Below are 27,758 nucleotides of genomic sequence, written 5' to 3' on the forward strand. Positions count from 1 at the left end.
ATGAGGCCCGAGGCCGCAGGCTGGTCCCCCGGACTGCTGCTGACCGTCGGCTGGCTCTTCCTGGTGGGCCTCCAGGCCGCTTGCGGGACGAACGTCACAGCTCTCCAGGAACAGGGCACGCCTGGCCCAGATGAGAGCGAGAGCGAGAGCGAGAGTGAGGACAATACATATTTCGAGCCCGAGCAGGACACCGAGAACGACGGCCACGAGGCTGAGAACGTACCCCGACCCGAGGCCCAGGACAATGGTGAGAGTGGGAGGCTCTTTGGTGGGGACATGGCACCTGTTGAGGGCAAAGCCCAGCTCTTTGTCGGAGGATGTGAGAATCACTCCTGTTAACATTTATAGAGCTCTTTGGCACACAGCCTCGAATTTTTACTTTTTTTGTGTGTGTGCACATAATGGCCTTGAGGAATGTTATTTTCCCAAGGCCACAGCAAGCTGAACAAGCCCACATACAGAAGTTGCTACAGAACTAACGTACTGCTGAAAAGATGCCTTTTTAAAAGTGGTAACGGAGTCCGGGAGTAGCCTTCCGCAAATTGGTATTATTTTGACTTCCTTTATAGTTTTTCCTTTGTAGATTTTTTTTCCTGAAGTTCCGAATTGCTTGAGTTCTCTTCCATGTTTGCACTTTGTGTTGGAACACAGTGAAATTCAGAATTCTGTGACACATCTAGATAGACCAATGTGCTGACAAAACTGCCCAGAAGCCTCCTGTCATCTTCTTGCATCCTTAACCTTGGGCCCCTCTGCTGTGTGGTGGTGGCTAATTTGCACGCTCAGCTTGGAACCACGAAGGAACAGTGGCCTTAGAAAACACCTATTAAGGGTCCAACTAATGGCTTGGTTAGGTGATAACAAGTTAACCGAGCTTGTGGTTGGTACATAAATTTGCCGTATTCTGACTCATTAAACAATAAAACTTGACAAGCTGTTGTATATGTTATATTGATTAGTAACTATAATGCTGGTAGGTAAAAGGTCAGGTGCAGGTTTGCAGCCATCTAAAGGAGAATAATTCCCTTCCCTCACAAATGATCTAGCTGAGATTCTTTTAATATCCTTGGCAGTCTCATGTCTCTTATACATATAGAGTAGGTGCTATATTTATCAGCCTTTCTTTTATTTCCTGATGACAGATAGTGACCCTCAGTGACAGAAAGAAACTATCTGAGGTTAATGGTGGGATTAAGGTTTGTTATTGCTTTGATAACATTACATTACAGAGAGCTTGTAGGTGGCCTTGACTTTGGAAATGTGAAAAAGAAAAAGGACTAAAGAAGAGAAATACATTTTCTAAAGCATAATAGCTATTGTTTTACTGTAGTTTTAGAAGTAATTGAATTAACCATTTTAGTATTAAACTGGTCAAGGGATAGTTCTAGGTGTAAAATGCTAAACGGAGTTTAAATTTAAGTGATGGATGCCTTATATTCAAATTCAAATGCAGGAAAGTTATTTATTCTCTCCTTGTCTCCACTTCTTCCTTGTGAACTTCAGGGAATCCATGTATCTTCTGGAATTTTATATATACAGTTTCATGAATAGCTGCTTTTTCTTGGAGAAAGTGAGACTCCGGAACTTTAAATAATCTGAGGTGTCTGAAATATGAATATTTTTAAAACCATTAAATTTGGCAAGATCCCTCTTAACCTTCAGTGCACCATATAAAAATATTCAACACCATTTACGATTCACTGGACTTCTATTTTTTTTCTACTTTTATAGCATTTTACAAATAATTTAAAAAGCAAGAATAAAATGGCTGTGAAACAACTTATTTGAAATTTTAATAAAAATGGAAATATAGAAACCCCCAAAATTTTGTTCTATCTTTTTCATGTTTTTGAAACTATATGGACAAAGTACTTTGAGTACAAATAAATGCTCATTGGTTGTTATGAGATGAATCTGAAATATATCCATCTTGTAAGTACTGATTCCATATTTTAAATACATCTGTAATAGATTCTAGTTATCATACTCTTGTTCTTTTTGCACTTGCATTTTCAAAACACAATACTTTTGAAAACTATGAAGGCACATATTTTGAAAAGACTGCCATATTCTTTCTCTGTATTTGCAAAACATTTTCATCTTAGATTTATGAACAGAATTATTGGTCCAATGAATGTATTCATTTCTACATTTTCTATTTTATTTCAGTCACCTTTGTATGCACACCTGCCATTGGTTTGTCTGTTTACAAACCTTATAAAGTAAATGTTGGTGTATAAAAGTTTTTAAAAAGGGAAGAATACTGCTCGTCTTGTTTTAGCAAAGCTGTATGGCAGGGGTCGGGAACCTATGGCTCGCAAGCCAGATGTGGCTCTTTTGATAGCTGCATCTGGCTCGTAGACAAATCTTTAATAAAAAAAAATAATGACGTTAAAAATATAAAACATTCTCATGTATTACAACCCATTCATTTTCTACTGCTCATGTTCATGGTTGCAGGTGGCTGGAGCCAATCACAGCTGTCCTCTCGGACAACACCAAATTTTTATTGGATAATGCATAATGTACACGGGTCGTTGTATGGCTGTCAAGGAATTACAATTTAAAATATGTGGTGTTCATGGCTCTCTCAGCCAAAAAGCTTCCTGATCCCTGCTGTATGGTCTGGCTCATTTTCACAAAATATTTCAGGATCAAGCCCTACCTGTTGAAAGGACTAACTGGATGAGAATGCCATATATCCTTTTCATTCTTAGAAATATAATGTTCATTCATTGATTCTCCAGTTAGAGATAATTCATCTGGTGTGTTCATCTAAGATAGCATCTCTAATTTTGCTTATGTATTCAGTTTTACCATCATCATTAGCATCTAAAGTGCTGCTGTCTGTTTCTCTATATTCATCTTCTGATTTCATTTATAATTGTAAAGTGTTTTTCTCTGTAAATTTTCTTCTTTGCCTTTATAGGCAAAAAGAAATAAAATAAAATTTCTAAAATCTCAACTGTGTTCAGTGAAAACTGAAAACAGACTCTGAGGATGGTGACTCTAAATTTCTTTTATATCTTCCTGAAAGATGATGTGATACTTTGGGCAAAGCAATAAGAAAACAAAGGGTGATATAATAGTTATGATTTATTTCACAATTATATTATCTTTCTAGGCAATTTAAGCATTCTTTCAAAAAAAAAACCAAAAAAACCAAAACAACAACAAAAAAAGTATTCTTTCATTTTATTATTATAGTCATTTAAAAAAAACATGTTGGGAATAATTGGTATGTAATACTGAAATTCATCATTATGGATGATGAAATACCAAAATGTTTTGAAATGTAGGAATAATCACTAAGATACTACATTAGATATATATATATATTCTTAATCCTTGTATACTTTTTATATATTCATATACCCTTTATAAATCTAAGATTTATAAATTTACTCTTAACCTACTTACCCTTAGGTTTATAAAAGGGACCAATAATAGACCTACATAATAATTGTAAGATAGAATGAGTTTTATTCTATAAAATTAGTTTTATCCTATATAAATATACCTATGCAGTATTTTCTCCCTTTCCTTGGAAGGCCTCTAAGAAAATAAAAATCATGAAATATAAACCTTACAAATCAATTTTCAAAAAAGAAACTCAAAAATTAAAATAGGACTCTGATGGTGTGTACCAACACTTAAAGTGTCCTGTCCAAAACTGAAGAGAACATTCCAAGATCTAGCCAAAACAAAAAAGAGCAGGATCATTACCTGCATCATTGGGGATGCCCAACTTTTATAAGCACCATCTGAGACCCAGTAAGTTTTTAAAGAAGCCTCATAACACTCTCAGATTCCTATTAAACTTACTATTGAGCTCTCATTTTCACCTGCTCTTCCAAAAAATTAAGACATCCTGTAAAGTATTTTGTGAATAGCTGACTTTTCAGCTCTACATACAGGACTTTATTTCTCTAAGGCAGCGGTTCTCAACCTGTGGGTCGCGACTCCAGCAGGGGTCGAACGACCAAAACGCAGGGGTTGCCTAAAGCAATGAGAATACATAATGCATATCAGGTATTTACATTCTAAATCATAGAAGTAGCCACCAAAATTATTTTTTGCTTTGGGGTCACCGCAACATGAGGAACTATATTGCGGGGTCACGGCATTAGAAAGGTTGAGAACCACTGCTCTAAGGTTTTATTTTGTTAGATTTTCCCAATATTCTACCTGGATCCAGATTTATTTTCTAACATAATTATCTTTTCTAGTTTTGCACAATCCCAAGTCAGTCATCATGAAATCAGTCTTACACAAGTCATTAATAAAAATGTTGAACAATCAGAGTCCTGTGACACATGATTTCTACCCCATTGACACCAACCAATTGATTAACATCAGTGGATCTTACTGTTTAAGAAGTTATACATAAAACTTTACTGACATGCAGATCATATTTTTCCTTTTTACTCATAGGTATATAATGAGAAATTTTGACAAATACTACTTTGAAGTCCAGATACATAAAATTTTCCTGACTCACCATTGTAGGAACCCCATCAAAAAAGAAAGTAAATGCCTTAATGAGCACTTACTATTCAAAGCTAAAAGGAATTTTGGAGACAATCTGATTAAATCTCATTTTTTTAAAAATTTATTTTTTATTTTCTTTTTAGGTGAGAGGAAGGGCGATAGTGAGGCAGACTCCTGCATGTGCCCCAGCCAGGATCCACCTGGCAACCTCATCTGGGGTCAATGCTTGTGTACCAAGCTATTTTTAATGCCTGAGGCTAATGCACTCTAATGGAGGAGCTACTCTCAGTGCCTGGGCCACGCTTGAACCAATCAAGCCACTGGCTGCAGGAGAATGAAGAGGGAGAGAAGAGGGAGGGGAAGAGAAGTAGATGGTCTCTTCTCCTATGTACCCTGACTGGAATTGAACCCATATTCCGGGCCAACACTCTATCCACTGAGCCACTGGGTAGGGCCTAATTTTTTTTTTAAGTTAGGAGAACTTAAGCAACTTTCTCAAAGTAGCATATAGATAATGAATAGCAGAGCTGATTAAGTAACTGGACTTTTGAATGGTTTTCGCTAAGAGGTTATATTTAAAAGCAGTCTAGTATTCATTGTCTTAGTGTGTTTTCTATGTTCAGATTTGGCTCTTAACTTATATTTCATAAAATGCCAGCAGAAAGTATTTAAGCATTTCAAACAAAAATGTCAATTCAAAATTGATCATGATAGTTCAAATATTTATTTAACAAAATCAATATTGATTAACATATATACATTGAGTGCTTCCTATGTATTCAAGGCACTGTATTTGGTGCATATAAGTATATAATTAAAGTGTTTATGAAAATATTGCCTTGCAGTAATAAAAATTTTAAAAAATCTTAGAATTCTATGCAATCAATAAGTACGTAAGGAGTGTGAGTGAGGTTATATTTTAAGCATTTCTATAGCAATAAACAAGTACCAGAATTCTCTCACACATGTTCTCACATTTAATTCCTACAATAATCAATGAGATAGGTTCTACTTTTTGAATTTTACAGAAGGGTTAACTAGGCCTGACAGAGTTTAAGTAATTTACTCAAACTTAAAACAGCTAATTGGTGGTAGAAAAACATTTTGAACTCCAATTTCAGTGCATTTTCCCATGTAATAGTTTTTACTCAGGACATACTTCCTTTTAAAAATTACCTTAAAATTCATTTAATTTTTTTTTCTTTTGAGATTTTAGTCCTAATCTGTGCTATGAAGAATTGGTTATATACTACAGTTTGTGAAATTCGTGCCGAACTTCAGAATAATGAGAAAAAGAGAAGCACCTTATTAAGTGATTTAAAACTCATATATTTACTCAAATATATATTTCAAGATTATCCTGTTAATAAAGTGTTAAAGTAAATTCTTAGACATAAAATATCTTCTTAACTTGAGAACAAGTAGAACCAATCTAGAACACGATTTTAATGAATACTTGGTATAAAGACTTCTGTTTTGGATGAAAATGATGCATTCAAGTTTTTGGAAAATAGAAATTTGAAGAAACATAAGCCTTATAATTGTCTGGCTTTCCTTGTGTTTTTATCTGACCTTCTTTAAACTTTAAACTCTTCATGTATTAAACTAATAAAAGAATTATTGTAAAGTTATATACAGGTACAAGGTTTAAGTATAAGCTTTCTTTGCAAGTTATTTCTTAATTTATTACTTTAAATGCTTTAGCTTCTTTTGACTTAAATAATAATAGATATACTAAGAATAGTATTGCTTTACTGATAAAATGTCTGCTTTTTCTATGAAAGCACTTGTATTCTTCATCCCCAAATAAGAGGTTTTTACTTGAGAAAAGTTTTCATGTTATTAAATACCGTGTTTTGCACTTTGTGTAGGTTCAAATATGAAAGAAGTCAAAGAAGTTGAATTTGGAATGTGCACTGTTACATGTGGTAAGTAGCATTGAGCCCATAAACAATATTGTAAGTTGGGGGGAAGAAAGGTAGAAATAAAAAAAATATTTCTAATTGTGTACTCTCATTCATCTTTCCTTGGTTTGTATTTCTAATGAGAATATACACATAAAACACAACTGATTGCTTTAAAAGGTTGGATATATTAGTTTATAACCTCTAAGCCTTATATTAAACCATCTCTCTATATTTTTTGACACATACACTGCCTTCACCTAAGGAAAACTTCCTCTGCCTCATAGATGTTTAGAGATGAAAAATCTTGCAGTACATCTAATAGATATCTTCCCACATACTGTGCTTGTGAAATCTATCAAGAAATTTGCTTATTTGTAATAGTCTATTCTAAATTATACATTTCTGCAGTATATGTCATATCTTGGAGGAAAACCTTTGTGAAGAAGATAATATTCAAGGACTATGATTTATTTTGATCATTCCATAGAAAATAATTGGACATAAAATCTCTTACATGTGGGTGAGGTTAAGACAACACATGCTGTATAACAGACTGGTGTTTCCCAAACTTAACTATTCACCCTAAGTTCCTGAAGGACTTGTTAAAACACAGATTGCTGGGCCTACTTCAGAGTTTCTAACTCACTAGACATTCAGAGGTGCCTAAGAATTTATATTCCTAAACAAGTTCACCAGTGAACCTGATGCTGCTGGTTAGAAGACCATCTTTTCAGAACCACTATGGAATAGCATGCTGAGAAGGTAATAGATAATTCACAATGAAATTGTTTATTTTAAATAGAATCTGCCTTGGAAAAAAAGACAATGATGGGAGGGAAAGACCAAAACGAGAGCATAGGAGACAGAAAATCCATGCAGATCTAGATCAGAACAAATTTTTTTTGGTCAAAAATTACCCCTGAATTGTATTTATTTGAGGTAGATTTTGTGTGTGACTCTGTGTGGTAAAATATACCTAGCATAAAATTTGCTATTTTAACCATTTTTAAATACACAATTTGGTGATATTAAGCACATTTACATTATTGTGCAATAATTACCACTATCCATCTCAGGAATTTTTTCATCATCCCAAACTGAAACCTCCACACATATTAAACACTAACTCCCCAATTCCCCCTCCTTCCAGCCCCTGGCAACCACTGTTCTACTTTCTGTCTCTTGAGGTAGTTTTCAGCCTGTTTTTTACCTTAACTTAATAAGTGAAAGTCACAAAATGAGAAGAACTCATGTTATAAGCCTGTAATTAATCATGTCTCTTGCTTGAGACATTTTCATAAGAGAATTCGTTTTTCATCATTCTAGTAATTAATATATTGTCTTCCTCTTTTAGTTAAAGCTGTGTTTCAGAAGTTATATATTTGTTTATTCAACAAATAATTTTTTGTTTTGTGGTTTTTAGAATTTTGTTTTGTCTGTACAATATGCCAGACAGTGTTACAGGTGCTGAGAATACAGTAGTGAACAAATCAGAAGAAACTTTGTCTTCAAGGAGTATATATAGTCGTCTCTCCTCATATCGCAGTTCATTTTCACGGTCTCACTGTAGCACGGATTTTTAAGTTGTATATATCTAATTTTGTATTGTGGGTTTTGCTATATTGCAGGATTTTGTGGTATTTATAAAATAATATATTATTTTAATTATTTTTGCCGTAAAATAAGCAAAAATGTGTGGGAAAAATTAATAACAGTGTGGGAAAGGTTTATAAGAGTGTAGGAGGGTTTATAAAGCCTTAAAATATATGTAAATAATAAGATAAATATGTTTGCTACTTCACAGATTTTCACCTATTGCAGGGGTTTCTGGAACCTAACCCCCACAATAGATGAAGGACCACTATATTTTAGTTGGGGCAAAGAGATAAATAAAAGTAAAATATCAATATATATCAAATGGTGATAAGTTGTTAGGAGAAAAATAAACCAGAAAAGACTATTTCACACAAAAAAATATTTTTTAAATATTTAAATATCTTTTCAGTTTACAACTATTTAGAGGGAAAAAATGCTTTAGAGGAAATTCTGTTGAACTTCCAAAGCAATATTTTAGCAGTCAAAAAGTTTTCTTTTTCTGAAGTATACAGGCAGATTTTTTTTTTTTTTGTATTTTTCTGAAGCTGGAAACGGGGAGAGACAGTCAGACAGACTCCCGCATGCGCCCCACCGGGATCCACCCAGCACGCCCACCAGGGGCGATGCTCTACCCACCAGGGGGTGATGCTCTGCCCCTCCGCGGCATCGCCCCACACAACCAGAGCCACTCTAGCACCTGGGGCAGAGGCCAAGGAGCCATCCCCAGCGCCCGGGCCATCTTTGCTCCAATGGAGCCTTGGCTGCGGGAGGGGAAGAGAGAGACAGAGAGGAAGGAGGGGGTGGGTGTGGAGAAGCAAATGGGCGCTTCTCCTGTGTGCCCTGGCCAGGAATCGAACCCGGGTACCCCGCACGCCAGGCCGACGCTCTACCGCTGAGCCAACCGGCCAGGGCCTACAGGCAGATTTTTAAAGTGTTACTTGAATTTACAGAAAATGTCATACTTATATACATCATCATAATGAACTCTATTTGGCTAAATAAATAAATACATAAACCACATGCTTGAATGATTTGTATGCATTTCAGAAGAAAGGTGGCCTTCCAGAGAGTTACCTTTCAGAAATTCAAGTGAAACTATACTTTAGCCATTGAATGGCATCATTTTTAATCAAAAGAGGCCTTTCCTCTTCCAACCTTCCATCTTCTTATCTCATATGGAATCCTCTCCCTTGCTACTCAAAGTTTGGTTCAGAGACTAGCCACATTTGCTAGGAGCTTGTTAGAAATGCCAAATCTCAGAACCTACTGAATCAGAATTTCATGTTAGTAAGATCTCCAGGTGATTTGCATGCATGCTGAACTTGAAGAGCTATTATAAGTCATTAGATTTCAACTTCTCCTTGCCCTTGAGAATGGGTTTTACGATTACATCTTATAGGGTAGAAAGCGGGAATCTAGCAAAGAAGGAAATTAAGATGGATAGTTCCTTAGGCTGTGACCATACAGTCTCTTCATAGGCTACATTGACTTAAGAAACATCCTAACCTATAGAGAATTTTTATGAGTTTATTCGAGCCAACTGGCAACCCAGAGAAATCTCTGGAACAGGATAAAAAAGCAAAATAGAGAAACACATACAGTGGTACCTTGAGATATGAGCAGACCAACATACGAATTGTTTTTAAGATATGGGCTGTGATTCAGTTGTATTTTTGTTTGAGATCCATCTGAGCAAAATTTTGAGATATGAGTCATGATTTGGGAAGCTGCCAGTAGTTGACGCATTGGCACATGAGTCCATTATTGGCAGCACAACACCAGCATCTCATTATTTCTCACGTGTTACCCGCAAAATCAAATCAAATCTCATGCGCTGTACTTGTTCTTGCATCATTTTTGCATTTTTTTACTAACTTTTTTTGTGTGCTATCATGAAGCCAAAGAAAGTGAGTGTAAAGGACAGTGGTGAGAATAAGAGAATGATGTCGATAGAAGTAAAGCAAGAAATAACAGAAAAATATGAGTGTGATGTACGAGTGATTGAACTGGCAAGACTGTATGACCGCAATACATCTATAATTTGCACCATCCTTAAACAAAAGGATGCCATCAAAAGTGCATATCCAGCTCCTCCCTCTTTACAGATCTTGTGCAGGAGCAGGCACACACAGCTGACACTGTCGTCCCTCTTAACTACGTTGGGAAAATCTTCTCTGTCCTGTGCACAGTGGCGACTCTTAAGGAAAAACTGATTGCACCAGTTGCAAAAGAAGAGGCAGTAGTCCCAAATAATAAGATCACTGTCGTGGGTGTTGGACAAGTTGGTATGGCATGTGCCATCAGCATTCTGGGAAAGTCTTTGGCTGATGAGCTTGCTCTAGTGGATGTTTTGGAAGATAAACTCAAAGGAGAAATGATGGATCTGCAGCATGGGAGCTTATTTCTTCAGACACCTAAAATTGTGGCAGATAAAGATTACTCTGTAACTGCCAATTCTAAGATTGTGGTGGTGACTGCTGGAGTTCGTCAGCAAGAGGGAGAGAGTCGTCTCAACCTGGTGCAGAGGAATGTTAATGTCTTCAAATTCATTATTCCCCAGATTATTAAGTACAGCCCTAATTGCATCATCATTGTGGTTTCTAACCCAGTGGATATTCTCACATACGTTACTTGGAAACTAAGTGGATTACCCAAGCACCGTGTGATTGGAAGTGGATGGAATCTGGACTCGGCTAGATTTCGCTATCTTATGGCTGAAAAACTTGGCATTCATCCCAGCAGCTGCCATGGATGGATTTTGGGAGAACATGGAGACTCAAGTGTGGCTGTGTGTAGTGGAGTGAATGTGGCAGGTATTTCTCTCCAGGAATTAAATCCAGAAATGGGAACAGACAATGATAGTGAAAATTGGAAGGAAGTGCATAAGATGATGGTTGAATGGGCCTATGAAATCATCAAGCTGAAAGGATACACCAACTGGGTTATTGGATTAAGTGTAGCTGATCTCATTGAGTCCATGCTGAAAAACTTATCCAGGGTTTACCCAGTGTCAACAATGGTGAAGGGGATGTATGGCATTGAGAATGAAGTCTTCCTGAGCCTTCCATGCATCCTGAATGCTCGAAGATTAACCAGTGTTATCAACCAGAAACTGAAGGATGAAGAGGTTGCTCAACTCAAGAAAAGCACTGATACCCTGTGGAACATCCAGAAGGACCTCAGAGACCTGTGATCTCAGGCAGGCATCTAGGCTGTAGAAATTTTAAAACTATGATATGATTAACCATAAGACTTTAGTTTCCATCCATGTACGTGGATCACAGTTTCCTTCCTTCCTAAATATGTGAATCTGGGCTCACAGAATCAAGGCCCATGCTTGGTCTAATGCTTGCAATATAAGTCCTTGAACAAATAAAATTAACTATAGTAGTGTAAAAAAAAAAGTGCATATTCAGTGAAAGGAACTACAATTCTGTCCCAATTAAGGAAAAATATTCATGAAGAAATGGAGAATCTTCTGCTGGTTTGGGTGAAAGAGAGCTGGCAGGAGATACAGTGATGGAGACTGTAATATGCGAAAAGGCATGTATTATTTATGGTGACTTGAAGAAGAAAGAGCCATCAACCTCAAAAGAGGTAGCAGAAGATACGTTTAAGGCAAATCACAGCTGGTTTGAAAATTTCAAGAAGAGATCTGGCATCTACTCGGTGTTGAGGCATGGTGAAGCTGTGAGTGCTGACGTTAGGCAGCTGAGGAGTACATTGCACGTTTTGCTGCACTTATCACAAAGGAAGGCTACATCCCCCAACAAGTGTTCAACTGTGATGAAACAGGATTGTTTTGGAAAAAAATGCCCCAGAGGACTTTCATCACTGCAGAGAAGAAGAAGCTGCCAGGCCATAGACCCATGAAGGACCGTCTGATCCTTGCATTGTGTGCAAATGCTAGTGGTGACTGTAAAGTAAAGCCACTGGTAGTGTATCATTCCAAAAATTCTTGAGCCTTTAAAACTCACAAGATTCTTTTTTTTTTTTTTTTTTAATTAATTTATTTATTTTTAATGGGGTGACATCAGTAAATCAAGATACATATATTCAAAGGTAATATGTCCAGGTTATCTTAAAGTTCAATTATGTTGCATACCCATCACCCAAAGTCAGATTGTCCTGTCACCCTCTATCTAGTTCTCTTTGTGCCCCTCCCCCTCCCCCTTCCCCTTCCCTCTCCCTCTCCCTCCTCCCCCCGTAACCACCACACTCTTGTCAATGTCTCTTGGTCTCAGTTTTATGTCCCATCTACGTATGGAAAAATGCAGTTCCTGGTTTTTTCTGATTTACTTATTTCACTCCGTATAATGTTGTCAAGATCCCACCATTTTGCTATAAATGATCCGATGTCATCATTTCTTATGGCTGAGTAGTATTCCATAGTGTATATGTGCCACATCTTCTTTATCCAGTCATCTATTGATGGGCTTTTTGGTTGTTTCCATGTCCTGGCCACTGTGAACAATGCTGCAATGAACATGGGGCTGCATGTGTCTTTACAAGTCAATGTTTCTGAGTTTTTGGGGTATATACCCAGTAGAGGGATTGCTGGGTCATAAGGTAGTTCTATTTTCAGTTTTTTGAGGAACCACCATACTTTCTTCCATAATGGTTGTACTACTTTACATTCCCACCAACAGTGGATGAGGGTTCCTTTTTCTCCACAACCTCTCCAACATTTGCTATTACCTGTCTTGTTAATAATAGCTAGTCTAACAGGTGTGAGGTGATATCTCATTGCAGTTTTGATTTGCATTTCTCTAATAATTAAAGAAGATGAGCATCTTTAAATAAAAACTCCAGGTTATGTGGCATGCCAATGCTAGGGCATGGGTTATGTGGAAGTTTTTTATTAAATGGGTAAATCTTATCTTTGGTCCTGCAGTGAAGAAATATCTTCAAGAAAATAAACTCCTGATAAAAGCATTACTAATCCTTGAAAATGCTTCAGCCGACCCACTTGGTCTTGAAGATGACATTCTTTTTTTTTTTTTTTTTTGGTCATTTATGCTTTTATTTATTTATTTATATCTGAGGCTGGAAAATGGGGGAAAAGACGAACAGATAATCAGAAACATCTATCTATTTCGGTGTGTGCCTTGACCCAGGAGTGAAACTCTGAAACTTGCATATAGATGTGAAGCTTTTATTTATTTATTTATTTTTTTTACTTTTTTTTTTTTTTTATAATTTTATTTTTTTAATGGGGTGACATCAATAAATCAGGATATATATATTCAAAGATAACAAGTCCAGGTTATCTTGTCATTCAATTATGTTGCATACCCACCACCCAAAGTCAGATTGTCCTCTGTCACCTTCTATCTTGTTTTCTTTGTGCCCCTCCCACCCCCTATCCCTCTCCCATTCCCCCCTCCCCCCCCGTAACCACCACACTCTTATCAATGTCTCTTAGTTTCACTATTATGTCCCACCTACGTATGGAATAATACAGTTCCTGTTTTTTTCTGATTTACTTATTTCGCTTCGTATCATGTTATCAAGATCCCACCATTTTGCTGTAAATGTTCCGATGTCATCATTTCTTATGGCTGAGTAGTATTCCATAGTGTATATGTGCCACATCTTCTTTATCCAGTCATCTATTGATGGGCTTTTTGGTTGTTTCCATGTCCTGGCCACTGTGAACAATGCTGCAATAAACATGGGGCTGCATGTGTCTTTACGTATCAATGTTTCTGAGTTTTGGGGATATATACCCAGTAGAGGGATTGCTGGGTCATAAGGTAGTTCTATTTTCAGTTTTTTGAGGAACCACCATACTTTCTTCCATAATGGTTGTACTACTTTACATTTCCACCAACAGTGGATGAGGGTTCCTTTTTCTCCACAGCCTCTCCAACATTTGCTATTACCTGACTTGCTAATAACAGCTAATCGAACAGGTGTGAGGTGGTATCTCATTGCCGTTTTTGATTTGCATTTCTCTAATAGCTAAAGAAGATGAGCATCTTTTCATATATCTGTTGGCCATTTGTATTTCTTCCTGGGAGAAGTGTCTATTCATATCCTCTTCCCATTTTTTTATTGGATTGTTGGTTTGTTTGTTGTTGAGTTTTATGAGTTCTTTGTATATTTTGGATATTAGGCCCTTATCTGAGCTGTTGTTTGAAAATATCATTTCCCATTTAGTTGGCTTTCTGTTTATTTTGTTATCAGTTTCCCTTGCTGAGCAAAAACTTCTTAGTCTGATGTAGTCCCATTCATTAATTTTTGCCTTCACTTCTCTTGCCATTGGAGGAAGATGACATTCTTGATGAGTTCAAATTTGTGAAACTCCTCTACCTCCCACCCAACACGACTTCAATCTTGCAACCTATGGATCAGCAGATCATTTCCAACTTTAAAAAGCTTTACACAAAGCACTTGTTTTGCCGCTGCTTTCAGGTGACTGAGAATACAAATCTAATCCTTTGAGAGTTTTGGAAAGATCACTACAACATTGTGATATGTTTACGCATTATTGACTTGGCGTGGCAAGAGGTTACAAGAAGAACCTTGAACTCGGCATGGAAAAAGTTATGGCCTGATGTTGTTGCAGATGGACTTCTAAAGATTTGAACCAGAGACCAAGACTGAGGTAGAAGCATTGGAGGAGATTGTGTCCCTCAGAAAGTCGATGGGTCTGGAAGTAGACGAGGGTGACATAAATGAGCTAGTTGAGGAACATGAGGAGGAACTCTCAACTGAGGAGTTGAATGATGCAACATCTGTAGCTTCTGCAAGAGATTAGTAGTGAGGTGGAGGTAAAGTCAGAGGAAGTGATTTCTACAAGTGAAATTAAAGACATGCTGGCAATGTGGGAGAAGCTTTCAAGTTTCATTGAAAAGAAACACCCAGAAAAGGTTTCAACTGGTCATGCGTCAGCACTTTTTAATGACAGCACTTTGTCACATTTCTGTAACATTTTAAAAGGCAGGCAAAAGCAAACCTCTTTGGATAGATTTTTATTCAAAAGTTCTGCAAGTGAAAGTACCAAAAGTGCAGCCAAAAAGGCAAAAACAGGTGATGATTAAATGAAAAATACGTAATGTTAAGCTTAGGTTAAGTTACAGTTAAGAAAATACATTTTTTTACAATTAAGTTTTAGTGGCTTCATTTTAAGTAAAGAAAGTGCAGTTTTAGTTTTGTTTAAAGTAAAGAAAATGCAGTTTTAGTTTACATTTAGTGTTAAGAAAGTGTAGTTTTAGTTTACACGTCTACAGTGCCTGTATCCTTTCCTCCCTCCCTCCTCCTCCGCCATTCACCTCTGTTAGCTGCACTCATCTGTCTCCAAGGTAAGAATAGAGTACTAAATAACACTTTTTTCTTTTATTTCATATATTTTGTTATGCATCGGTAAAGTATACATGTTTCTTAATTAAAAACGTCTTTTTTCATAATTTAGGATGGTTTGGGGATGTTTCACAGGGCTGGGACTGGTTAAATCTATTTCAGTTATTTTAAATCGGAGAAATTTGTTTGATATATGAGTTGGCTGACTTAATGAGCTCTGATACAGAATGAATTAAACTTGTATCTCAAGGTACCACTGTACTTCTTTTACATTGGTGAGTACGGGATAGTTAGTAATTAACTATGGAGAAGGTATGTGGAGAACAAGATAACAATGCTCTCATGCCTGCAGTTGTGGCCTGAGGAGTCTAGAAAAAATTAGCATTTGAAAGGTATGTTATCTTAGAGGCAAAAAGATAATAGACAGGCTCATATAAGGTAAAGGTTGACCTTTGTCAAGGATGCTACAGGCCTAGGATATACCCACTGTGACTTGCTTTTAGTTAGAAATTTTTATGTTCAGACCATGCCGTGTAGTTATTTGAGATTGTAAGGCCCACCATGCAGGTTCCCCTGAGCTTGTCAGTTTTGGTATGTGGCCCCTTTTTCTTCCACAGTTATTAATCAGAGGACATATTCAGCATGTTGCTGATGTAGCATTTTATCATTGATGAAAATCAAACTCTGGAAATTTGAGATCATTTAATAATTTCTTGTTATGAAAATGGAAAAAGACACAATAAAATGGAAAAATATTCCATGTTTATGGATTGGAAAAATCAGCATAGTTAAAATGGCCATATTACCCAAAGTAATATACAAATTTAATGCAATCCTAATCAATATCCCAATGTCATTTAAAAAAAATTTTCTAGGTTTGTATGGAACCATAAAACAACTCAAATAGTCAAAGTAATCTTGAGGAAAAAGAATGAAACTAGAGGTATTACACTACCTGACTTCAAATTATATTATATAGCCAAGATAATCAAACCAGCATGGTATTTGCAGGAAAATAGACATACCCACCAAAGTCATAGAATTGAGAGCCCAGATATAAAACCATATATATATGGACAAAACACTTTGACAAAGGAGCCAAAAACACACAATGGAGAAAAGGAAACCTCCAAATAATGGTGCTGGGAAAATTGGAAAGCCACATGCAAAAGAATGAAACTTGACTACAGTTTGTCCCTCTGCACAAAAATGAATTCAAAATGGATCAAAGACCTAAACATAAGATATAAAACAATAACTTATGTAGAAGAAAACATAAGTACTAAAATCATGGACCTTGGCTATAGAGAACAATTTATGAATTTGATTCCAAAGGCAAGGGAAGTAAAGGCAAAATAAATGAATGGAACTATATCAAATTAAAAAGCTTCTGCACAGCAAAAGAAACTGACAACAAAACAGGCAGCCAATTAAATGGGAGATGATATTTGCAAACAATAGATTCAATGAGGGATTAACATCCAAAATATATAAAGAACTCACAAAGCTTAGCACCAAACAAGCAAACAATCCAATTAAATAATGAGGAGAGGACCTGAACAGATACTTCTCCCAAGAGGACATACAAATGGCTAACAGATACATGAAAAGATACTCATTTTCACTATCTATTAGAGAAATGCAAATCAAAACTACAATAAGATACCACCTCACACCTGTTAGATTGGCTGTTATCAACAAGACAGGTAATAGCAAGTGTTGGAGAGGCTGTGGACAAAAAGGAAACCTCCTTCACTGCTAGGAATGCAAATTAGTGCAACCATTATGGAAAGAAGTATGGTGGTTCCTCAAAAACTTAAGAATAGAATTACCATATGACCCAGGAATCCTTCTGCTGGGTATCTACCCCCAAAACTAAAACATTAATATGTAAAGACACATGCACACCCCGTGTTCATTGCAGCATTATTCACAGTGGCCAGGACATGGAAACAGCCAAAGTATCCCTCGATAGAGGATTGGATAAAGAAGATGTGGTACATAATACAATGGAATACTATTCAGCCGTAAGAACTGATGACACAGTATCATTTACAACAACATGCATGGACCTTGAGAACATACTGGGTGAAATAAGTAAATCAGTCCTGGCCAGTTGGTTCAGTGGTAGAGCATCAGCCTAGCATGTGGATGTCCAGGGTTTGATTTTCCTGGTCAGGGCACACAGAAGAAGTGCCCATCTGCTTTTCCACCCCTCCCCATCTTACTTCCCTTTCTCTCTCTCTCTTCTCCTCCCCTTCTGCAGCCATGGCTTGATTAGAGAGAGTTGGTCCCAGGTGCTGAGGATGGCTCCATGGCCTCCGCCTCAGGTGCTAAAAAATGGCTCTGGTTGCAATGGAACAAGAACCTCAGATGGGCAGAACATTGCCCACTAGTGGGCTTGCTAGGTAGATCCCAGTCAGGGCACACACGAGAGTCTCTCTGCCTTCCCTCCTCTCACTAAATAAAAAATAAAAAAGAAGAAATAAGTAAATTAGAAAAAGCTAAGAACTGTATGATTTCACACATAGGTGGGATATAAAACTGAGACTCATGAACTAGATAAAAGCAAAATGGTTATCAGGAGTAAGGGAATGTTGGGGGAGTGGGGGGGGTGTAAAGAGGGACAAATATATGGTGATGGAAAATGATTTGACTTTGGGTGATGGGTATACAACATAATCAAAAGTTCAAATGCTATAGAAATGTTTACCTGAAACCTATGTACTCTTATTGATCAATGTCCCTGTTAATTTCTAAATAAAATTTTTAAAAAATGTGGCAATTCTGAAGAGAGTATCTTGTTGGGAATGAAAATTTGATCATTAGTAGTTTGTCCTGCTACATTTATTACCAATCTAAATATTAAAAAGCTTTATTTATGTTAGATGTGGTTTTGGAATTTCTTCAGAAGCTCCAAGTCCCCCTTACCCCTCCTAAAAGTTTCACAGTCAAATAAATTTGGGAGATCTTGTGTACTATTGTATTTCATTAAATTTAAGACTTAATTATCTGTAAGAAGCACAATTTGTGCACTTTCAAAAAGGAAAATGCTGCCAGTTTATGACATACTACGAATTCTAAGATGTATTCTGATTTCAAAATGTTAAAATGTAAAAATTTTATGTGTCAGGTCAAATGAAAGTTTACATCAAATAGTATGTTAATTCATTAGCATATGAAAAGTTACTCTAAAATTCTGTACTAAAGACACCCAGGCCGGTTGGCTCAGTGGTAGAGCCTTGGCCCGGCGTGTGGAAGTCCCGGGCTTGATTCCTGCTCAGGGCATACAGGAGAAGTGCCCATATGCTTCTCCACCCTTTCCCCTCTCCTTCTTCTCTGTCTCTTCCCCTCCCAAAGTCAGGGCTCCATTGGAGCAAAGTTGGCCTGGGCTCTGAGGATGGCTCCATGCCCTCTGCCTCAAGCACTAGAATGGCTCCAGCTGGGATGCAGTGGTGCCCCAGATGGGCAGAGCATCACCCCCTGGTGGGTTTGCCATGTGGATCCCAGTTGGGCGCATGTAGGAGTCTGCCTGACTGCCTCCCTGCTTCTAACTTTGGAAAAAAGACACACACAAAAAAAATCTGTAGTAAAGAGGTACCTTTAATTTCATTTAATCTGTCATTTTTAAAATAAATGTGTATAATCATGAATTTTTTTTCTAATGGTAACAATAAGGACAAGTGTTTCATGTAACTCACTTTGAGAAACAGTTTTATGAAGTAATTAAAAATGAGGGGCCTTAAAAAATTCTAAATGTTGTCACCCTGAATTTGAGAATTTAATTTCCGAAATTAGAAGAGTCTCAGAAAAGAAGTGGTAAAGAAAAAATTCTGTAGAATTTGTCTTTCTTAAATTTGCTGATTTCTTTTATCAAAGGTATTGGTATTAGAGAAGTTATATTAACAAATGGATGCCCTGGAGGTGAATCTAAGTGTATTGTGCGAGTGGAAGAATGCCGTGGACCAGTAGACTGTGGCTGTGAGTTGGACTGTGGTTTGGCGGGAGACTGAGGAGGGAAGAGTTTACTCTGGGGAAATATTCTTAAGCTCAGGTTGCCATAAGTGGAATTGATATACTGAAAGGAAATCATAATAAAACTTAAAATCCTACTTCTCTAGACTGTTACAGTTTTGAATAACCTTCTACCTTTGCTTTATATTTTTCAAAGGTGTCTAAAATTTAACATGTTCTCTTTGAAACACTGTAATCTTACTGTACTCCACATCTCTGATCAAAGTCCTATAGTAAAATGCTTTTGACATTTTGGTCATGACATTTTATCACTAAATATTAAGTGATGTTCTATATCAAATTACACTCCTCTGAGATTTCTTTATCTTTAATTGGGGTCCCTAAACAGTAAATTGGAAGCCATGAGTAAATCTCAAAGTATATTAGATCAGTGGTCCCCAACCTTTTTTGGGCCACAAACTGGTTTAATGTCAGAAGATATTTTCATGGACCGGCCTTTAGGGTGGGACAGATAAATGCACAAAATAAAATTATGCGACCAGTGTAAAAACTGTGGTATTTTTAAATATAATTGTTGAACTTACGAGACAAACATCAAGAGTGAGTCTTAGACGGATGTAACAGAGGGAATCTGGTCATTTTTTAAAAATAAAACATTGTTCAGACAAATATAAATAAAACGGAAATAATGTAAGTTATTTATTCTTTCTCTATGGACCGGTACCAAATGGCCCACGGACCGGTACCGGTTCACGGCCCGGGGGTTGGGGACCATTGTATTAGATCACTAAGCTGATTGCTCCCACTATACCTCTTTTCCATAATTTATTCTTCAGAAGGAACAGATAGTTATGGTGTCTCTACCTGCATCTTTTGGTAACTTTATCATTGCGTCCACTCCTCTCTGCTTTCTACACTCAAACTCTCAGTAATAAGTTTGATAACTTCCAGCACAGAATTGATTGTAAAATTGGAGGTGGCTTTTAAAAGTAGTATTGTTTATAAAGCAATTTATAATGTTCAATGATATATGTATTTAATTTTTTTTTCTTTCAGGGGGTATACCACTATTTCAAAGCCCTGAAAATGTTAGACTGGCATGTATTCATACATCTCCTGAAAATCGTTTTGTATATGTTTGGAAACTGCTAAGGCCAGAGCAAGTGAGTAATGAATGCATGCAATTTGGTGCTTTCTAGTGAGTGATAAAATTTGTTTCCCAGTGCTTGATGACAGTCAGGAAAATTTTCTTTAAAAAAAAAGTTTGAAAAAATGAAGTTAAAATCATACACCTTTATTATAATTGGGATTTAAAATATTTCATTATTTACAAACTTATGTATGTTTTCAGATCAGCTATTATCAGAACTAAAAATATTCATTTTATATAAAGTGTTTTATTTTGGAAGGTTTTTATTTGTATTACCTAGGAAATGTATTAATGATAACAGTAGTTAACATTATTTGAGGTCTTATTAAGTACCAGACCTACACCAGTTGTTAGTGTTTCTATTAACCCATGAGGAATTTCTGTCATATCCATTTTACAGATAAGTAACTGAAATGCAGAGAGTAACTTATTCTAGGTCACATAGGCAAGAAGTGGTAGGGTTGGAACTTGTCTGGATTGTCTGACTCCAAAATTCATGTGTGTAATTAATTACTACCCTAGTCTGTCAGGAAATGCCTCTTTTTTTGTTATCGGAAATAAAATTGTCTCCTGATCTTAAGTTTACATGAAGAATATTGATACTTTTTTCTTTTAAAATAGCAACCCATTGTACTTGAAAATGATTCAGCAATCCTGGATATACCGAGGCAAATTCACCCCCAGTCTTTTCAGTGTGATACTTACGATAATAATGAAATAGTAGCATCTATTAAATTCACAATCTATTCATCAAATGGTGAGTACTCAGTAATATTTCGTTTTCTTATCTCAGACTTTAGAGTCAAAATCACTTACAGGGCTTCTAGAAACACATATGGCTAACCCCACCGCAGAGTGTCCCACTCAGTAGATCTTTGGTGGGGCTGACACAAGAATTACAATTCTTTCAAGTTCCCAGGCGCTGCTGGCAGAAAGCATAGTTTGAGAACAACTGGTTTATATCATTTAGACTTTTCTCCTGGGTGATCTTTTTTGCTTCATTTCTTTTTCACAAAGTAGAGTCAGATGTGCCTCACTTTGAGAAACTGGTGTATTCCTGAAATATCTCCAAAGAACAGTCTTCTAACTTCTATTGCAAAAGTGAAAATGGCTACATGGAATTCTCATAAATGCTTAAACAATTTGATTCAGTAAAGTAAAATTAAGAAGCCTTATGCCAAGACATGTCTTATTCAAAAAAATTATTGTTTGAATAAAATATTTCTTTGAAGAAAATATTTTTGATGAAACAATAATAGTCATCAATATGTCATAAAAGGCAAATCTTGTCCAGAATATAATTTCACCATTAGAAACAGCTTCCCTTGTGAAATGGATCCATGTGCATGTTCTTTTAATTTAAACTACAATGTCTTCTATATCCAAATATTTATTTCCCTTAGTTAGGTTGCTCTTAATCATTTTTATTGTTGTTGTCATCTTTGTTATTGGATGTGGGGATTTGGTCATAGGGTTTTTGAGAATCCAGTTAAGGCTCAGGAGATTTTTCCCAGAAAAATGTCCACCTATACAATCATGTCAAAAGTTACCTGTAATTTTAAAGGGAGTTTATAAATTTCTTGGTATTTCTCAATCCCAAGTAAAGATTTTATGCTATAGTCTAGAGATACCAAGTAACATAACACCCTTTATTGAAATGAGAACACGCTAAACTGTTTTGGGAATGGTTTTTAATAATAAACTGTTTGCAACTGTCTTTGATGCATTGTATATAGTGTCTTTAAAAAAATCTTTATAGTGAAAGTTAATAATCTTACTCCTATGTTGGGATATCAGATGTTACTAAAAGGATAATTGTAATAAAGTGCTATAAAAGGCAAAAAAAAAAGACCAAGTATCATCAAGCTAAAAAATATTTTAAAATGATTCTAGTTCAGGATATTATAGTATTCAGGGGCCATTTTTGGTTTTTGTCCTCATAGACTGGTTCTTATTAGGACATCTCAGTGTTAGTTAGCTCTTGCCATGATTAGAAAGCGACAAGCTAGTGCATAAATTAAGGACTGGAACACAGAGCCTAAAGTGTCAGCCCTTAAATGAGACAAAGTTGACTTCTCTGTCTTAACAGTTTAGGGCCTGTGAGGTAGCTCTGCCATCTCAGTGTATGTACTAGTTAAGTGATAAAGTTTTCAGGACACTTTTGATCTATTAATTCCTTTTAAAATGATAATTGGGTACGCCACTGTGAAAGACACTTTTGATTGTTTAGTCATCAAACAAATGTGTTGGCTATAAATGTCCACAATATGGTACTAGCTTGAAACAAATATATAATTGAAATATTTTTTAGGGTAAATATTATTTACTTCATGAAAATTACCCATCCATTCTCTTATAGATCATATTTTTTTCACTTTTAAAATAGTCCTTCATAATTAGTCATTGTTTTAAATTGAATTGTGTTCCCCTAAAAAGCTACTTTCAAATTCTAACTCCCAGAACCTTAGAATGTGACTGTATTTGGAAATAGGGTTCTTGCAGATGTAATTAGTTCAATTAAAATAAGATCATACATATAAGATTGGGACTTTAATTCACTATGACTGATGTCTTTATCAGAAGAGGAAAATTTAGACTGAGAGAGAAGGAGGGACAGGGAAAGGGAGAAAAATGCCCCATGAAGACACAAAGACACATGGGAGAAGACAGCCCCAGCAAACGGAGCCAGAGATTAGAGTTATGCTGCGCCAGCCCAGGAAGGTAGGGTCTGCCCAAAGCTGTAAGAGGAAAGGAGGGGTTGACCTTCCCTTAGAATCTTTGGATAGGCATGGCCTTATCAATACCTGGTATTCAGAATTTTAGCCTCCAGCATTCTGAGACAATTTTCTTTGTTTTTAAGTCAACCAGTTTGTGGTATTTTGTAATGGTGGTCTAGGAAACTAATACAAACATAAGCTTAGTTTTACTAAAAAGCTTATTTTTACTAAAAAAATCAGCCTGTTTTTCATTAGAGAATTTGAATAGGAAATGCAACCTTTTTAAAATATTAGATATAAAAATAATCTAAGTGACTTTTGCAAGAAAACTACTATTGAAATGAACTAGAAATCTTCATTTCATTCTCTACCCTCTCTTGGCTAGTATTGTGGGATACAAGATAAATAGAAAGCAATTTTTCATTTCTTCTCAGGTTTTAATCCTAAGAGGCATCTTTTATTTGAACTTAATTTTTTAATTAAGCTTTATAAACCTAAAATTACAGAACTAAATTTTTTTTAAATTCAACAATGTTGGAATATAAATATGATGTAATTTCTCTATCATACTTGACATTCTTTAGTGAGATCACTAAATTGTGTGTATCAATCTAGAATTATTAAAGAAAATGGAAAATTATACTCCATGTTGTTTAAAGAATATAAAGAAGAATCAGACAATTAAGCAACTGAGATGGCCATATGGACACTACTGCTGGTAGTGGTACTCACCAAAATTAAAATACTAAAATACATAAAACATAACTTGCAGAAATCATTAAACTTCCCTGGACATTGGTTTATTTATCAGTATGATTCAACAGTTGCATCTGGTCCTTCCCCACACAAATCTTTTATGATTCTATGATTTAAGGACCAGAAAGACCCACAAAAAAGCTGCATAATTCACAAAGTAAGTAATACTTGATGTAAATGGCTCTTTATCAATTTACAATGTAGCAATGTTACAACACATATGGTAGATTGGTTTTATCTCTTTAATAATCTTACTGCAGGATGAGTGTAAAGAAATGGGAAAAATGCCTGATTTTAAAGTGGTACGTGGATATTTGTATGAAAACAATGAGCTTCAACCCCCTATCTTACAACATGTACAAAAATCAGAGATGCATCATAGTCCTAAATGTGAAAGCTAAATCCAAAAAGCTTTAAAAAGGAAACATAGAGAACATCTGCATGATTCAGGAGTAGGCAAGGATTTCTTGGACATGACTCAGGAAACACTGATAAATTAGGCGTCACCAAAATTAAGAACTTCAGTTCATTAAAAGAAATCATTTAAAAAATGAATAGGCAAGCCAAAATCTGGAGAAATAATTAATAAAAGATGTACAATCAATACAATGAATTTAAGAAAAGATTTTATAGTTTTTGGAATGTACCTTTACCCTCTGACCCAGCAGTTTCACTCTTAGGTATTTATCCAAGAGAAATGAACATGTGTGTTCACAGAGTAACTTCTCTAAAAATGCTCAGAGCAGTTTGTTTATAATAGCCCCAAACTGGAACAGCCTAGATGTCCTTCAATAGGAGAATTAATAAACAAATTGAAGGGAACTACTCACTAATAAAAAAGAGAAAACTATTGATACATGCACAAATATGAGTGAATCTCTAAAACATACTGATTTTAAAAAGCCGTAAACATAATTATACATAGCGTATGTTTCTATTCCTGTGAAATTCTGAAACAGGCAGAACTAATGCATGGTGGAAAAGAAAACCAGGAAGGTCTTGCCTCTGGAAGATGGGGCAGGGATTAACTGGGAGGGGCTCAATGGAACTCTCTGGGGTATAGTAATATTCTGTGTCTTGTGAAGGGTTTAAATAATATGTGTGTTTGCATTTGTCAAAACTAAACAAATTTAAGATCCTTGTGCAATTTTCTGTTTAAAATTTTACCTCAAAAGAAAAAATATACTGAACTCTAGTTAATGATATGTCAGTTGAAGAGTTTTGCTGGGAAGTGTGCAGACATCAGCAAATTACGTTGAAATGCATAAAAAATATAAGATAATATAGAAGGATGGACAGATGGATAGTGAAATGTTGGTAGTATCTAGGTCAGGCGTGGCCAACAGTTTTTGCCCCTGGGCCAGGTCAGAAAGAAAAGTTTTTTCACAGGCCGGACGAAATATTAGAATTAAAAAATGTTAAATACAAAAATGATTCATTTAAGTAAACACAATTTTATTATGTAATTTGTTTATGAATAAATGTGAGTGAAAAAATTTTAATATACAATATTATTTTAATAAAAATATATTTTAATACAAATATAATTGCATACCATATAAATATCCAAACTGTATCGCAACCAATCGAAACAATATTTAATTAATAGAATTAGCTTGAAGGGGTTATATTGCAAATAAAGCAATTATTTTGTTTTACAAACAGCCTGGACACATTTTCAGTTATCAACTGCAGCTATTGTCTATGCTACAATGCCACTTGATTCAGCACACTTGACCACAAAAATAACGAATTGTTTGACCTTGGGTGTACACTGGCAAACTCTGCCTAAAAGAATGTGCATTTCACATCGCCACTAAACGTCAAACAGTTCATATCGAGTATAGATGAGTAGAAAAATTGTAAATCTTTATAATGAAATTTTTTTAAAAAATAAAGAAGCATTGTGAATCCATTCGACCAATTATTGGAAGTTAACCCTAGATTAGTCACACGTGGAATTCTTTTTCGTGTATCACTATCTTCTTAAATATCTTGATTTCCAATAATCAGAGACACTTCCACTTCTGAGTAGCTGAGATTTTAAAGTAGCGGAGAATATTAAAAATTTAATTGCGGGCCGCATAAACTCATTACGTTGGCCTTGCCTGATCTAGGTGGTGGGAATATAGAATGTTCATTGTCAAAAGTCTTTCAATTTTCTGCATGTTTGAAAAGGGCATTTAAAACATGCTGAGCAAATTAATAACTTTCTGTCTCATTTCTTCTTTATATTTCTAGAGTTGTTTTTCAGATATGTTTCTATTTATCTATCCATTTTTTCCTGATAGTGATAATCATCAGGTACATGTTGTTTTTTTCTCTAGAGATGCACATGAGAGGATTAAGACGACCAGACACTGATGCAATCCTAGTTTTTGTGCTCACCATAGGAGTTGTTATGTGTATATTTGTGATCTTTGTACTGATCTTCATAATTATAAACTGGTAGGTGAAGGACTGAAACTGCATCTCACCCTTCTCTCCACCCCTCTCTTGTCCCATGAATCTGGAGCCCTGTCCAAGATGCCTCTCTCATGTGTCTTCAGACTGTCCCAACTCCCGGGCCTGACTAGGCAGTGGCGCAGTGGATAGAGTGTCGGACTGGGATGCGGAAGGACCCAGGTTTGAGACCCCAAGGTTGCCAGCTTGAGTGTGGGCTCAACTGGTTTGAGCAAAGCTCACCAGCTTGGACCCAAGGTCGTTGGCTCGAGCAAGGGGTCCTCAGTCTGCTGAAGGCCCGCGGTCAAGGCACATATGAGAAAGCAATCAATGAACAACTAAGGTGTCGCAACGAAAAACTGATGATTGATGCTTCTCATCTCTCTCCGTTCCTGTCTGTCCCTATCTCTCTCTCTCTCTCTGACAGAGACAGAGAGAGCTCTGTCTCTTTTAAAAAAAAATTGACTCAGTGGTAGAGCATTGGCCTGGAGTGCAGGAGTCCTGGGTTCGATTCCCAGCCAGGGCACACAGGAGAAGTGCCCATCTGCTTCTCCACCCCTCCCCCTCTCCTTCCTCTCTGTCTCTCTCTTCCCCTCCTGCAGCCGAGGCTCCATTGGAGCAAAGATGGCCCGGCCGCTGAGGATGGCTCTGTGGCCTCTGCCTCAGGCACTAGAATGGCTCTGGTTGCAACACAGCGACGCCCCAGAGGGGCAGAGCATCGCCCCCCTGGTGGGCATGCCAGGTGGATCCCGGTTGGGCACATGCGGGAGTCTAACTGCCTCCCTGTTTCCAGCTTCGGAAAAATGCAAAAAAAAAAAAAAAAAAAAAAAGTTGGCCATTCTGTCCAACTCCCTCCATTCGTCCTGCGACTGTCCTAGTACAGGCTTTTTAATCTCATGATTTGCTTCCCAACTATAAGTAAGCTTTTAAATGCAGTGTTTACAATTTTACCTCGTAGTAGCTAAAAACATTTATTGAATGAATATTTGTGTTGTTCAATTGTAGTTATCACAACAACCTCAAAAATTGGTGATTGTAACCTACCAATTCATTTATATGAGAATATTTTTAATACCTACATGAGTATTATACCCTATTACATATGAGTGCTCATCTACTGTCACAATGCAGCTGCTGTATCACTAACTAAAAATAAATTGTGACTAAGGAGGCAGTTCTGTGTAGAGAAAATTAAACATAAATCTATTTATTTTTAGTTTTTAGTTCACATAAGAAAAATTTGTTTTTGTTTTCTCTCTCAGGGCAGCAGTAAAGTCTCTTTGGGGGACAAAAGCCTCAGCCCCTGAGATACCTACTGAGGTGACTTCCGAGAAACCGAAAGAGACCACTCCTCCTGACTCATCACCAGCAGAAGTAACTGGACAGGAAGATGAAGCTTTAAGTGAATGGAATGAATGA

The 27,758-nt window shown here is 36.4% G+C and overlaps 2 protein-coding genes across 2 annotated transcripts; both read left to right on the forward strand.

The window, feature by feature from the left end:
* SPACA1 (sperm acrosome associated 1) lies at positions 1 to 27,758 on the forward strand. Its single transcript, XM_066253024.1, has 7 exons — positions 1 to 247; positions 6,363 to 6,419; positions 19,179 to 19,280; positions 20,331 to 20,437; positions 21,046 to 21,181; positions 26,225 to 26,345; positions 27,602 to 27,758. Exons 1-7 carry the CDS (start codon positions 1 to 3, stop codon positions 27,756 to 27,758), a joined length of 927 nt encoding a protein of 308 aa, XP_066109121.1.
* Positions 10,159 to 11,206, forward strand: LOC136319893 (L-lactate dehydrogenase B chain-like). The gene has a single exon (XM_066253023.1). The coding sequence runs from the start codon at positions 10,282 to 10,284 to the stop codon at positions 11,185 to 11,187; it is 906 nt and encodes a 301-aa protein (XP_066109120.1). The 5' UTR covers positions 10,159 to 10,281; the 3' UTR covers positions 11,188 to 11,206.

This window comes from Saccopteryx bilineata, chromosome 1 (assembly GCF_036850765.1).
Source record: "Saccopteryx bilineata isolate mSacBil1 chromosome 1, mSacBil1_pri_phased_curated, whole genome shotgun sequence".
Taxonomy (NCBI): domain Eukaryota; kingdom Metazoa; phylum Chordata; class Mammalia; order Chiroptera; family Emballonuridae; genus Saccopteryx; species Saccopteryx bilineata.

What these genes read in the sequence shown, in the direction of transcription:
- LOC136319893 (XM_066253023.1), top strand. Translation starts at nt 10,282, where the DNA reads ATGGCATGTGCCATCAGCATTCTGGGAAAGTCTTTGGCTGATGAGCTT.
- SPACA1 (XM_066253024.1), top strand. Translation starts at nt 1, where the DNA reads ATGAGGCCCGAGGCCGCAGGCTGGTCCCCCGGACTGCTGCTGACCGTC. An exon ending in TGGACCAGTAGACTGTGGCT is followed by an intron (nt 19,281 to 20,330) that starts GTGAGTTGGACT and finishes TTTTTCTTTCAG; the next exon opens with GGGGTATACCACTATTTCAA. An exon ending in ATCTTCATAATTATAAACTG is followed by an intron (nt 26,346 to 27,601) that starts GTAGGTGAAGGA and finishes TTTCTCTCTCAG; the next exon opens with GGCAGCAGTAAAGTCTCTTT.